The sequence below is a fragment of the Aspergillus tubingensis genome (genome assembly GCF_013340325.1).
Source record: "Aspergillus tubingensis WU-2223L DNA, scaffold_2, whole genome shotgun sequence".
In the NCBI taxonomy this organism is placed as follows: domain Eukaryota; kingdom Fungi; phylum Ascomycota; class Eurotiomycetes; order Eurotiales; family Aspergillaceae; genus Aspergillus; species Aspergillus tubingensis.
The window spans coordinates 1,452,132-1,466,099 of NW_023336276.1; the positions used below are offsets into that span (position 1 = coordinate 1,452,132).

At 49.8% G+C, this 13,968-nt stretch overlaps 5 protein-coding genes across 5 annotated transcripts; 3 read left to right on the forward strand and 2 right to left on the reverse strand.

Moving 5' to 3' along the window:
* Positions 1-378: 378 nt before the first annotated feature.
* erg4A (c-24(28) sterol reductase) lies at positions 379-2,025 on the forward strand (the record flags this gene model as incomplete). The annotated part of the gene is made up of 5 exons (XM_035496186.1): positions 379-404; positions 459-1,286; positions 1,337-1,668; positions 1,716-1,933; positions 1,993-2,025. The coding sequence occupies 5 exons, from the start codon at positions 379-381 to the stop codon at positions 2,023-2,025; spliced, it is 1,437 nt and encodes a 478-aa protein (XP_035352079.1).
* Positions 2,026-2,416: 391 nt separating this feature from the next.
* On the reverse strand, positions 2,417-4,721 carry AtWU_01072 (transcription factor domain-containing protein; the record flags this gene model as incomplete). The annotated part of the gene is made up of 8 exons (XM_035496187.1): positions 2,417-2,843; positions 2,891-3,126; positions 3,177-3,611; positions 3,657-3,952; positions 3,999-4,372; positions 4,420-4,535; positions 4,591-4,614; positions 4,671-4,721. The coding sequence occupies 8 exons, from the start codon at positions 4,719-4,721 to the stop codon at positions 2,417-2,419; spliced, it is 1,959 nt and encodes a 652-aa protein (XP_035352080.1).
* Positions 4,722-5,312: 591 nt separating this feature from the next.
* aguA (alpha-glucuronidase) lies at positions 5,313-7,838 on the forward strand (the record flags this gene model as incomplete). Its single annotated transcript, XM_035496188.1, has 1 exon — positions 5,313-7,838. One exon carries the CDS (start codon positions 5,313-5,315, stop codon positions 7,836-7,838), a length of 2,526 nt encoding a protein of 841 aa, XP_035352081.1.
* Positions 7,839-8,435: 597 nt separating this feature from the next.
* Positions 8,436-11,790, forward strand: AtWU_01074 (glycoside hydrolase family 35 protein; the record flags this gene model as incomplete). The annotated part of the gene is made up of 5 exons (XM_035496189.1): positions 8,436-9,264; positions 9,315-9,444; positions 9,506-9,614; positions 9,684-11,487; positions 11,573-11,790. 5 exons carry the CDS (start codon positions 8,436-8,438, stop codon positions 11,788-11,790), a joined length of 3,090 nt encoding a protein of 1,029 aa, XP_035352082.1.
* Positions 11,791-11,986: 196 nt separating this feature from the next.
* AtWU_01075 (HET-domain-containing protein) lies at positions 11,987-13,780 on the reverse strand (the record flags this gene model as incomplete). The annotated part of the gene is made up of 1 exon (XM_035496190.1): positions 11,987-13,780. The coding sequence occupies one exon, from the start codon at positions 13,778-13,780 to the stop codon at positions 11,987-11,989; it is 1,794 nt and encodes a 597-aa protein (XP_035352083.1).
* Between the last annotated feature and the right edge of the window lie 188 nt (positions 13,781-13,968).

Consider the following 13,968-nt stretch of genomic DNA (forward strand, 5'->3'; position numbering starts at 1 on the left):
CATGCTGTTACTAGTAGGATACACCCGCACGGTCGCTCGGGCCTAGCTGACCCTTACACTAACAGCAAAGCGGAAAAGGTCTCTTACCATCACAGAAATCTTAATCTTATTTCAGCTAGTTTCCCCCTTAAAGGGCTTCGGTTAGACCAAAATGAATCGAAATTCTCCTGAACTAGGGGTCCTCGCTACGATTATCGATTGACCTGATCGAGCCGATCCCGAGGTTTCCGGGCTCGCCGCGGAGTCCGCGGAGAGCACGGCGGGCGCGGGCTTCCCGGCAACGAGGAAGGTATACAACATGAACAGCAATGGAGGACTGATAAAAATCCGCGATCGCCCAATCTGTGAAGAGCTAACAATCTGTATACAAGGAGAAGGATGTCTGCTCATAGCACGGCTACAAGGTAAGACAAATGCCTACCTAGACACGCCATGCACTGAACACTAAATTCACCTAGCCACCAACCCAGCATGAAGCAATCTACGAATCCGAGCCCGGAAAAGTCTTCCAGCGCCCACGAGGATGAGAAACTGACATTCGAGTTCGGAGGTTCGCCGGGGGTTACCTTGCTGATGCTTGGATTCCCCCTCCTTATGTATTACATGTTCATAGGCGCGACCCTGTACGACGGCCACCTCCCCTTGCCCGATGAGAATCAATCTATTACCGACTTCCTCTTCCACCTCGTTGACCTCGCCCATACGCATGCCTATCCCCACCGCAAGGCATGGATAATATACTGGACCTTCCTTGTCCTCGAAGGTCTCGGGTACCTGTACCTCCCCGGCGTATACGGCAAGGGCAAATGCCTTCCCCATCTGAATGGAAAGCAGCTGGATTACTACTGCTCCGCGGCAGCGTCGTGGTATGTTACCATCGCTGCTGCATTGGTCCTCCACTTTTCCGGTCTCTTTCGTCTGAGTACGCTCGTCGATGAGTTTGGTCCGTTGATGTCTGTGGCTATCTGCTCTGGCTTTCTGGTCTCGATCCTCGCGTACGCGTCTGCCTTGCTACGAGGTGCTCAGCATCGGATGACGGGATCCCACGTTTATGATTTCTTTATGGGTGCAGAGCTCAACCCTCGCTTGTTCCAGTGGCTTGATATGAAGATGTTCTTCGAGGTTCGCATACCCTGGTATATTCTGTTTTTGTTGACGCTTGGGACTGCGTTGAAGCAGTGGGAAGACCACGGGTTCGTCTCTGGGGAAGTTTCATTTCTGCTTTTGGCACACTTCTTGTATGCGAATGCATGTGCTAAAGGGGAAGAACTGATTATCACGAGCTGGTATGTTGCTCAATGCGGTGGCCAAATCAACAATACTGATCTTGTCGCAGGGATATGTATTATGAGAAGTGGGGATTTATGCTCATTTTCTGGAACCTTGCTGGTGTCCCCATGAGTTACTGCCATTGCACTCTATACCTGGCGAGCCATGATCCGTCAACTTATAAGTGGAACCCCATAGCACTGGGCGTGCTATTTGTGATGTATATTTTTGCATACTGGGTATGGGACACGTGCAACAGCCAGAAGAACCTCTTCCGAGCTCAGGAGAGAGGAAAGCCTGTGAATCGAAAGACCTTCCCTCAGCTACCGTGGAAATCGGTGAAGAACCCTGTCTGCATAAAGACAAAAACAGGAGATTCCATCCTGTGCAGTGGGTGGTGTAAGTTGTTCATTTCTGTATCGCGAATCAGGGCTGATGAGGTATAGATGGAATGGCACGTAAGGTCCATTACAGCTGTGACTGGTTTTTCGCTTTCTCCTGGGGTCTTATTACTGGCTTTAATTCGCCATTCCCCTGGTTCTACTCGTGCTTCTTTACTGTTATGATCATCCATCGTGCTCTGCGGGATATTGAACGTTGTCGCGAGAGATATGGAGAAGCTTGGCGCGAGTATGAGCGGAGGGTCCCGTACCTGTTCATTCCGGTAAGTCTCATCGAGTTGCTGTTGTGATCAAGCTAACATCAGAAAAGTATGTCTTCTAGGTCATTGGAGTCAAGAGATGGGCCTTTCGGTAGGGCATCTTAGTTTAGTTTGTTTAGGCCAAACCGTGCCTCACTTTTATTGGCTCATTCTGTTGACCTGCGTTTGCCATGCGTCTCCCAGCTGTATATAGGAAGGAAAGGGGAATAATATTTTGAACCATTAGAAGTCGTCACGCGTCTCGATGTAGTTGGTTGCCTTATTCTCCAACATTAGCGAGGTAGGGTACAAGCCGCCATACATGATGTTCTGGAAGAAAGCCTCAAGGCAGGAGTAAAGCAATTGGATGTTGGGTATGCATTTCGCACGCACTGAGTAGAGTGTCCAGACAAATTTCCCATCTACTATGCGTAATTAAGAGACTGAGAGAGATGGGTTCTCAAATCCACGGTCAACAATTAGCAGTGAGAGGAATGAAAGGTTTATTCATTGGATTGAATCGCTATTAAGGTCGAAACTCAAAATATCCATGACCGATCGGTTAGTGCCAATGAAGCCATTCAGAAACATGGATATGTCTGCTTGGTTCATGGTAGAGTCAAATGTATCTTCTGGCCATGAAACATCTGGCAGGGCAATATTCCCGGGCCCATCAGTTGTTGGAATAACAAGGGATCCATCTTGATGTTGCTCCAATCCGGTTAGTGTCTGTTGTGAGTTCACAAGTATCTGAGCAGCCCGGACAAAAGCGTCACAGATAGTGTATAAATGCATTGACCCTCGTGAAAGGCCTTTGATTAACTCTAGGGAACTGGCGGTATCCTGTAGCAGAGCAAGATCTGCTGTACTGGCGGTCGTGATGGCGTGGGTAAAGACAATGACGAAGGGTGTGAATGAAGGATAGAGAAGTATCCTGTCCGTTTAGTTCACTATGTTAATGCAGATTGAAGGGTGTCTTACCAGTTTACGTATTCTGTTTGCTTATGTGTCTGGCGACCGCGGAAGTAGGTGAAGCACTTCAGATGACTCTGTAAAGCAGCAGTCGCAGATGCATAGCACTGGGAAGAAACTGCCATCACGTCGCGTGGATGGGTCTGTGCACGATAGATGACGGTCAACACAGAGTAAGCTATAAAGTCTGCACAGGCTGCCATCCCATGTAGAGAGTCGGCATAAAGACCCCGACTAACATCAATCTTGTAAAACCGTCAGCCAACTTGACTACCTCAACAGGAGGAAGGCGTACCGCAAGGAGCTTGTCCCGTACTGTCATCAGGTCGGAGGACAGCCGCTCAATCGATGCTGATCGTTGCTCGTCACCTGCTCGACAAGCAGAGGTAGAGTACAGCTGGTCATAAACTCTCCCTTGAACATTCGCGAACTCGACGATTACAAGCCCCATTAGGTCCCACGGACGATGCTTGGGATCATTTGAGGGAGTATAAAGGTCTGCATCAATATCGTGATCTTGAAAGTGTGATGTCACGCCAATATTGAGAGAGATATTCTTGTCAATGGTGTAAAGTGCCCAGAACGCATGGCGTTTTGCCTCGGCAATAGCATACTCATCCTTTTCTAAAGTAGAACGTCGGTGTAACCCGATGCTCTGGCACATATTGAATGCCAGCGAAAGGAAGGTCCAGCACCGCTGGACGTCAGTTTCCTCTTGTGCTTTCAGAACCTGCATTCGTTAGGATTTGTAGTGCCTGAAGACAATCAAACATACCCCAAGCAACAGTGCCTGTATCTTCTCCAAAGTTGGTTCAGATATAACCTCAGGCCCGCTCAAGCCAGCGGCAAAGTGTCGTTCACAGAGCGCAAGGCTTGATTGAAGATCAAAGTGTGCCAGATCGGGATCTCCCGCATGAAGATAATCGCGGATCACATAGAACAGTATGCCATAGAAGAGTGTGAGCGAGCCCGGTGGCACAGGGTTCAATGGGAAATATATTGACTGGCATAGATGTTCCACACGGGTTGAGTCTATCCAAGATTGACTGACCAGGAAGAAGGGAGGTTGAGCTATATTGCGTAAGCGATAGCATCTAAGGGGGGTGGAGATGTATACATTTGACCTTCTTCACCACTGCTATGACCAGCTCTACAGGAAGCAATGTCTGGTTTAGTTGCATAGGTGATTGTGCTCCATTTCGATTCACGGTGTGATTGTGCCTATCGAGGCTGCTTTTTAGAGAGGAGAGCGCAGCAGAAACATAATCTCCAATCTGTCCATCACGGGCAGTATTTGCTGCGGAATAAGCTGCGTCCCTGGCTACAAGGGTCTCATGATGAAAAGATGACTGTCCCTCGAAGGGAGGAGCTGTTGGGCCGGTGCCTATTGGGTGAGAAGCCGGCTGTACTGAGGTTGGTGGTTTTGTTATCTGATGGAGTGCTTGCTGGATAGTTGATAATTGTTCTTGGATTACCGAAAACCTTTGCTCACTATCCTCGGTTAGCCCTGCAAAAACTTATAGTCTAGTTTAACGTACTAATCGTCGGAATCGGCTCTGCGTGTCTCCGAAGACGTGACAGGCGTACCTGTCGGACCACAGGCGACTCCAAGAGCGCTGCAGCTGGAACAAGGAACTGCTTTATCACACTTGATCTAGAGAATTGCATGAGTATAGATAGGGTACTTATTTGGTCACAGGGTACGATACCTTCCGAAGCCGACAGTTGTCACACTGGTTGGAGTCAGTATTTGCTATAGATTAGATGGTGGCGGACGAGGAAGCCGTACCGCGCGGGCCCGGAACGAATTGCGGGCGATGGAAGGAGTTCGGGCAGCCATTGTAGGTAAAGCCGCTAATTATGAAAGATAACTCGCATGATATATCGGCACTCCTCTCCTGGGTTATGACAACAGTAGCTGCATCGCAAGCCAAAAGTCTGTGAGTAGTAAAGTGCCGAATGACAGGTAAGGGTGCGAGTAAGACCTCCAGTCATCTTGTGAAAGGCGCCATTCCTGTTCAGGCTAGATGAACCCAACTGAGTTTAGCGAGTCCCGTGAGGCCCACTCGTCTGCCACGACGGGGCCTTTCCTAATCGGGAGGGTCTTGACGCTTCAATAACAAACCTGAAATTGATGGTCACGGAGATTCTCCGAGGCTAAACTGCTAACTCAGCGAGCTCCAGGAGAAGACCAGGCCAGTGCTTGTCGGCAAAAGTCGCCTTTGCCATGATGCCACCAAACCATACGATTTACCCAGAGCAGCAACAATAGCCTGAATACAAAGTTTAGCATGAAGTCCTTCCCCACGTCCGTGGCCCGACAATGCGGGGAGATCCTGCAAACAGGCCATGACGTGTGTATATATGATGAAGAAGAGGGCTGGTACTCCATAGTTCTTTGCGATGGCATAGCTGGAAAGAAACGGCCACTATGAGAGGTTCAAATCTCTTTCAATTGACCCTGGCTCTTTTACTGTCCTTGGTAGCAGCCGAGGATGGGTACAATGGTTGGCTCCGATATGCTCCCGTGTCCTGCGATCTGCATTGTCGACAGGCTTTGCCGTCTCATATTGTGTTGTTGAACAGCACCAAAGGAAGCCCGATCGAGACTGCAGGACGAGAATTGAAAGCAGGATTCCAATCGATTCTTTCGACGAACTTAACATTTCATCCATTTCAATGCGATAGCTCCGCATCAATTCTGGTGGCTACCCTGGATGAGTATCGCCAAAAATGCCGGGACATCAACTTGCCCGAGCTTGATCCCGATGGCTTCTGGTTACAATCCGAAGGGGACACAGTTCGCATCTTAGGCAACAATGCCAGAGGAGCCTTGTACGGAGCATACGAATACCTCGCTATGGTGGCACAACGAAACTTCTCTCGTGTCGCGTACACCACCAACCCACATGCGCCGATCCGTTGGGTAAATCAATGGGACAACATGGACGGAAGTATTGAACGAGGCTACGGTGGCGCGTCCATATTCTTCAAAGATGGCACGGTGGTGGAAGACATGGCTCCTGTTGAGCAATATGCTAGGCTGCTCGCATCTATACGGATAAACGCAATTGTCGTTAATAATGTCAATGCGAACGCAACACTACTGCTACCCGAAAATATGAAAGGCCTGGGTCGCATAGCAGATGCCTGTCGACCATACGGCGTTCAAATTGGCATATCGCTGAACTTTGCTTCACCAGAAAGCTTGGGCGGCCTAGAAACTTATGATCCACTTGATCCTGGTGTCATTGCATGGTGGCAGAATATCACCGATAGCCTCTATACCTATGTACCAGACATGGCTGGGTACCTCGTCAAAGCAGACTCGGAGGGCCAGCCAGGTCCAGATACATATAATCGCACACTCTCACAAGGGGCGAATCTTTTCGCCCGTGCCCTGCAACCACATGGGGGTGTGCTTATGTACCGCGCCTTCGTCTACAACGACAACTTGAACGAATCGGACTGGAAGGCTGATCGTGCCAAGGCAGCAGTGGAATACTTCAAGGACCTGGACGGTCAGTTCTACGAGAACGTCGTGGTACAGATAAAGTACGGCCCAATCGACTTTCAAGTACGCGAGCCTACCTCACCCCTTTTCGCCAACCTCTACCAAACCAACACAGCCATAGAGTTGGAGGTTAGTCAGGAGTACCTGGGGCAGCAATGTCATTTGGTGTACCTACCTCCGCTCTGGAAGACGGTCCTGGATTTTGACTTACGCGTAGATCACAAGCCTTCGATGGTCCGCGATATCATATCCGGACAGCGCTTCAACAGAACGCTCGGGGGCTGGGCAGCTGTTGTTAATGTGGGCACTAACAGAACATGGCTGGGTAGCCACCTTGCTATGTCCAATCTGTACGCTTATGGTCGTTTGGCCTGGAGTCCGACAGAAGATTCTGAACAGATCCTCAAAGACTGGACTCGCCTCACATTTGGACAAAATCAGCAAGTCATCGACACTATTGCTGATATGTCCATGACCTCCTGGCCTGCCTATGAAAACTATACAGGCAACCTGGGCATACAGACCCTGACAGATATCTTGTATACTCACTATGGCCCAAACCCAGCTACACAGGATAACAATGGCTGGGGTCAATGGACACGTGCTGATCACAATTCAGTTGGAATGGACCGAACAATATCGAATGGCACTGGGTATACCGGCCAATATCCGGAGGAGGTTGCTCGCTTATACGAGTCACTAGAAACTACGCCAGATGATCTCGTCTTGTGGTTTCACCATGTACCATGGACTCATCGTTTGCATTCCGGGTTGACAGTTATTCAGCATTTCTACAACGCTCACTATGCTGGCTCAGAAGCTGCACACGGCTTTATAAGACAATGGGAGTCTTTAAAAGGACTAATTGATCGGGAGCGATACGAGGCCATGCGGTCACGCCTTGTCTACCAGGCGGGACACTCCATTGTCTGGCGCGATGCTATCAACAATTTCTACTACAACATGACCGGAATTCCAGATGTGGCTGGCCGTGTGGGTCATCATCCGTGGCGCATTGAAGCTGAGAGTATGAGATTGGACGGATACCAGACGTACACTGTCAGTCCGTTCGAGGCCGCTTCTAACACTACGGCAATTATTACCACCTCTAATTCAACGACTGGGACAGCAAGAACTACCATCAAAGCCCCTTCGGGAGTATATGATATAGGGGTGAACTACTACGATCTCTATGGCGGTCAATCCAAGTGGACATTATCTGTGGGTGACAAGGTAGTGGGTCAATGGCTTGGGGATATGGAGCATCAATCCCTAGGCCATACACCGTCTATATACTTGGACGGTCACTCGGCCACCCGGATAACGTTTCATGGGGTCGTCGTCCGGCAGGGTGATCAGCTGAAAATTGTTGGCGAGGCGAATGGGGTCGAGCCTGCTCCAGTGGATTATGTAGTGCTGCTACCGCCAGGGGTGGTTGACTGATATCTACAAGGTCCTATGCGCTATGTAATTGCCGAATATATATGCAGATGAAACTTTTAGTGGCGTTCTATATCATTGGCGTTCCAGACAAGATTTATACACTTGGTTCTCCCGCTGCAAGCTATCAGACGTGGCCTAAACAAAAAAGAAAAGTTCATTTGAAGTGTATTAGAGATCGCCTAAAATGCGATATTGGCCTTCATATCGATTTGCATCGCGGTAGATTTGGTCAGAATACACCATTTACCGCCTTTATCCCTGGCACACCCCATGTCAAGTACTATCCGCGCCCCACGATCCCAGTACTCGGTCATTTATTATGCCGACGTGATCATGAGGTTTCCCCGCATCAAGCATTAGCCCAGTTTGATGTCGACATACCGGTTAAACTGACGTCTGATCGCAGGTCCTCCGCATTCCCCGCCCTGGGGATTGCTGATCAACAATGTGGCCAGAAGCCGACCTCATAGCCGACCGCCCGCTTTACTTTCGATCAGAGGTGTCAAGGACAGCCAGGTATAAAGATGCGCGAAGGTGGATTGGCTTTGAGGGTAATGTGAAGCTGTACCGAGCCACTAGGCTGCATCTCAAACTACGATGAAGGCCTCCTTTTTGCTTTCTGTCGGTCTGGCTGCGAAGGCTTGCTTGGGCCTTGTTACCGCCCCAAAATATGTTCGCCAGGAGAATACCACAGCTTCTTCTCTGCAAGACATTGTGACGTGGGATGAGTACTCCATTCGGGTTCACGGAGAGCGCGTTCTTCTCTTATCGGGAGAGTTCCACCCCTTCCGTCTCCCATCCCCAGGACTCTGGCTTGATGTCTTCCAGAAAGTCCGCGCGCTTGGGTTCTCAGCTGTGTCCTTCTACGTCGATTGGGCCCTCCTTGAAGGTGAGCGAGGGTCTATCCGGGCGGATGGAGTTTTCGCGCTCGAAGAATTCTTTCAAGCTGCTACAGAAGCCGGTTTGTATCTAACTGCTCGTCCTGGTCCTTATATCAACGCCGAAGTTTCTGGGGGTGGATTTCCTGGCTGGTTGGAAAGGGTGCAAGGCCGTCTCAAGACTACAGATCAAGGCTACTTGGATGCCATCACTCCATATATGCAGGCGATAGGACGCATAATCGCGAAGGCGCAGATCACAAATGGTGGTCCGGTGATTCTATTTCAACCCGAAAACGAGTATACGGCTTGCGTGCAGGACGTAGGCTACACGCAAATTAACAACTACTCTATGCCCGACTATAACAGTTCCTGTCTTCAGAAGGATTACATGGCCTACGTGGAAGATCAGTATCGAAAGGCTGGAATAGTCGTGCCGTTCATCGTCAATGATGCCGAACCTATGGGCAACTTCGCTCCTGGCACGGGAGTCGGCGCTGTGGATATTTACAGCTTTGATGATTATCCCATGCATTGGAGCACAGCCCGTATGTATTAGATTATCTTTATTGAGATTTTGCTGAATATCTACTTCTAGCATCCAATCCGTCGAACTGGTCATCTGTGGTGAACCCACTGCTCTCCTACAATGAAACAGTTCATGAGAAGCAGAGCCCGACCACGCCGTTTTCCATCTCAGAATTCCAAGGTGGAGTGCCTGACGGTTGGTATGATATTCTTGGGGTATATGCATCGTGCGAAGCACTCTAAGCTTATACTGTACTCTAGGGGTGGTGTTGGTGTCGACACCTCAGCCGCATACATCGGTCCTGAATTCGCACGCATCTTCTACAAGATAAATTACGGCTTTCGCACTGCTATCCAAAATCTCTACATGGTGAGTTGACTACTAGATGCGCATATAGACCATCTTATTTCTTTGCTAATAAAAGATTTGTGCTTCTAGATCTTTGGGGGGACAAATTGGGGCAACCTGGGCCATCCTGGTGGTTACACCTCGTACGATGTGGGTGCTGCTATCGCCGAAGATCGCGAAGTCATCCGCGAGAAATACAGTGAATTGAAGCTACAATCCAACTTCCTACAGGCATCTCCTGCATACCTCGAGTCACACCCCGAAAACGGGAGCTATGGAATCTACGCGGACACCACATCCCTCGCAGTAACCCGGCTAGCCGGGAATCCCACCAACTTCTACGTGGTACGCCATGGAGAGTTAACATCGCAAGAGTCGACTTCATATAAGCTGCGCGTGAACACTACCGCGGGTAGCTTGACAATTCCTCAGCTGGGTGGAACACTAAGTTTGAATGGCCGAGATTCAAAAATTCATTTAGTCGACTACAACGTCGGCAACGTAAATCTGATTTATTCCTCGGCTGAGCTATTCACCTGGAAGCAGACAGGCTCCAAGTCAGTGGTTGTTCTCTATGGAGGTGAAGATGAGCTTCATGAATTTGCCGTCCCTGTAAATATAGGAAAACCAACTTTCATTGAAGGCGACGATTTGCAGATTCAGCAGATCAACTCGACCACCGTGATACAATGGGCAGTCCAACCCTCACGCCGAGTTGTGCATTTCGGCAACACCCTCGAGGTGCATCTCCTCTGGCGCAACGAGGCATACAACTACTGGGTCCTCGACCTACCCGTCCCAGGGGCCATAGGCCGACACGTCTCTCAGTCTCACGCCAACCGATCTGTCATCGTCAAGGCCGGGTATCTTCTACGAACTGCCGAACTCACTGGCACGGCCCTCTATTTGACAGGCGATATCAACACCACCACTACCCTCGAGCTCATTTCCGCCCCTCAGCCAGTGACCAGCATTTTCTTCAACAACCAAAGCGTCCAAACCAGCGTCACATCTGGCCGTCTCACAGGCACCCTCACCTACCAAAAGCCCAACATCAGCCTGACAGACCTCACAACCCTCGACTGGCACTACCTCGACACCCTCCCAGAGGTCCGCGATTCCACATACAACGACGACCTCTGGACCCCCTGCACGCACACTACAACCGCAAACCCACGCAACCTAACCACCCCCACATCCCTCTACGCTAGCGACTACGGCTACAACGGTGGCTCCCTTCTCTATAGAGGTACCTTCACAGCCACCGGCAATGAGACCTCCCTCTACCTCCTTACCGAAGGTGGCTACGCCTACGGCTACTCCATCTGGCTCAACAACACATTCCTCACCTCCTGGCTAGGAGACCCGTTGTATATGTTCTCCAACCAAACAGTCACAATCCCATCCTCTCTCACCCCCGAAACCACCTACACATTGACAATCCTAATCGACCATCTCGGCAACGACGAGAACTTCCCCGCGAACGGCGAATTCATGAAAGATCCTCGCGGAATCCTGGATTACACCCTCCACGGCCGTGACGACAAATCAGCCATATCGTGGAAATTAACCGGTAACTTTGGTGGCGAGCATTATGCTGATTTAACTCGAGGTCCACTCAATGAGGGTGCCTTCTTCGCTGAGCGAAAGGGGTATCATCTCCCGGGTGCACCGGTGGAGAAGTGGACGAAGAGGTCACCGTTTGAGGGACTTCCGGAGGATGAGGCGCCCGGGGTGGGGTTCTTCGCGACGACATTTGACCTGAATGTTCCTGATGGGTATGACGTACCTATTGGTGTTGTGTTTGAGAATAGTACTACGGTTGGTGATGGATCGGAGCCTGCGAGGTTTCGCTCGGAGCTGTTTGTGAATGGGTGGCAGTTTGGGAAGTATGGTATGTTGGCGTCCCCAGTCTTATTTTTTCTTCTCTTTTTGCTGTGATTTTATTTGGGTGAGCTAATGGTTTATGTTGTTGGTAGTCAATCACATCGGCCCACAGTCTAGCTTTCCTGTCCCAGAGGGTATCTTGAACTATAATGGCAGTAATTATCTTGCTCTTACCATCTGGGCTATGGATGAGAACTCATTCAAGTTGGATGGATTGCGGTTGCAGGCTAATGCGGTGGTGCAGAGTGGGTACCGCAAGCCTAGTCTTGTGGATGGAGAGGTGTACAAGGAGAGAGCTGGTAGCTATTGATTCTATGGGCTACTTTGATATCTGTAGTGAGGGGAGAGAGTTAGTGACTGCTTTTAAGATACGAACTAGAAAGCTGGGAAGTCCTACCGAGTTACTGGAAGTCATCTGAAGCAGATACTGACTAAATACATGAACGCTCGAACCTCTTTCTACACCTTGGTCTCATCTTCCCATGGGAGTCAAGTTCAACCTGTTGCTAGTCTGTAGACACGCTCGTTCGCAGATCCTTCTCCTTGGAAAGTGTTTCTGCGTTCTTCGGGGGCTTAGGGCTCGAGCCAAAGACACGTCGCAACGTGCAAGGCGAATACAGATCAGCCACAGTCACGTTCATGAGCGTCTCTGAGCCATTCCCACTGACTATAGTGTTGGTCGCAACCATGCTATGTCTTCGGCCTAAGGCAAGCGTATAGGATCCATGGTTCCCGTATTCATACGCTGAAGCTGAGGCGCAGCCGCGAATGACCTGATCGACTACATGAGAGAGGGTCATTTCGGGCCTCATGGTCTGCATGTAGATCCAACCATGTACATCGAAGGTCGCAGTGCTCTCTGGCCTTCTTTGTGGTGACACATGGAACACAACTTCGATGGCTCTTTCGGAGGAGTCTTTTAACCTAACAGCAGCCCATGTTTCCAAGGAAGTCGAGTCGTTGGAGGTAAGTCGTAGTCGGTGATTTTCAGCATCCCAGATACGGGACGGATAGTATTCCGTTATGCGCAGACTCGCTGTTCTATGATCGTCTTGATCGATGTTGAATTGACATGTCAGTTGTGGCCCTCGGTCGGGAACATTGGACTGTGATCGGATATAGAGGTCTCGAGTTCTGGCTTTTGTTTCTAGTCCCAAGTCAACTCTCACTACCCGTCCCCGCGAGATATCATAATCGATATCAAAGGTGTTGTCTGATCGAGGCGTAAGAGGAAGGGCCAAGGCGCCTGTAACATCATCCTCATAGTGGCAGTCCAAGAGCGCGAGGCAGCTATCCTTAGGCCCGATTTGATATATGATGGGGAGCGGGATGTGGAGGCCTCGGTTGGTCATGGTGTATGGCCCACTGTTACGCGGACGTGACCACTGAACGACATTCTTGAGGAAGCAGGATGAGGACGGAGCAAGGACGGTATACTGGCTCTCTTGCTCAATATCGCAATAGTTCCATGCGAAAATGGTGTGATCATCGGAACTCTTGATGATTTCCTCCTGAAGTCTAATAAATGCAGCTTTGCCTTCGCCATAGAGGATAGGCATATGAACATCAAACAGACCCAGGAGACAATATGCCTCATCCTCTATCTTAGAAGTCCGCCTCTTAGCTGCCCATGACATCTTCTGTGCGACACATACTGTTCTCAGTGACTCTTTTGTGTCTGTCGAGTCTCTAAGAACGCGCTGGTCTATGCCCGTGATGGTAGAGAGGAGGGCTGTCATTGATGCTTTTGTACCAAGGAAGTTCCAGCCAGACCCATAAAAGGTCAAATCCGTGGGTGCAATCAACTCCTGCAATGTCCATCCTCGGGTGAGCCAGCGGCATCTTGCAAAGGGGCCATTGATCATCGCATCGTATTTACTAGGCCTGCGTCTTCTGGCGGGTTCGACAGAGCTTCCGGCTTGCTCATTGAGCGGAATCTCACCGTAGTCGCTGGGGATGTCAGACAAGTAAACGTAGCACTTGCTTGATCGCATGTACCATTGAAACATGGAGTTGGTAGCTTCAGAGATTTCCGCACTACTGCTTTTGTTGATACAGCATGTATCAACCCAAGCGTAATCCAGACCATCCCTGATCGCTTGCTGGCAGGTATACTTGATCTTGAGAAATCCTTCCTTGCCTACCACACGATCCCAGTACCTGGAGCCTGTTGACAGTGCCTGAAGATCTTGAAAGAAAATCTCATTCTTTCCCCACGTATGTGATAAAATTGCATATTCGGGGATATCACTGTCGAGGTATTCTTCCAACTGGTAAGTTCTGGCGTTGATCAGTCTCATCTTTGCGCTCAGATTTAGACCGAGGAAGATACATACAAATCTGAGATTACATGGTCTGTTCTTCGCTATTTAGGTGGTGTGGTGATGTGTTCTAGATCTTCCAATTGGCTGCTACGTGGCAGGCAACACATCCGGGTAGGATTGTCCTGCGGAGTACATCGAGGCCCAACTGCACTATACGTTTAGCT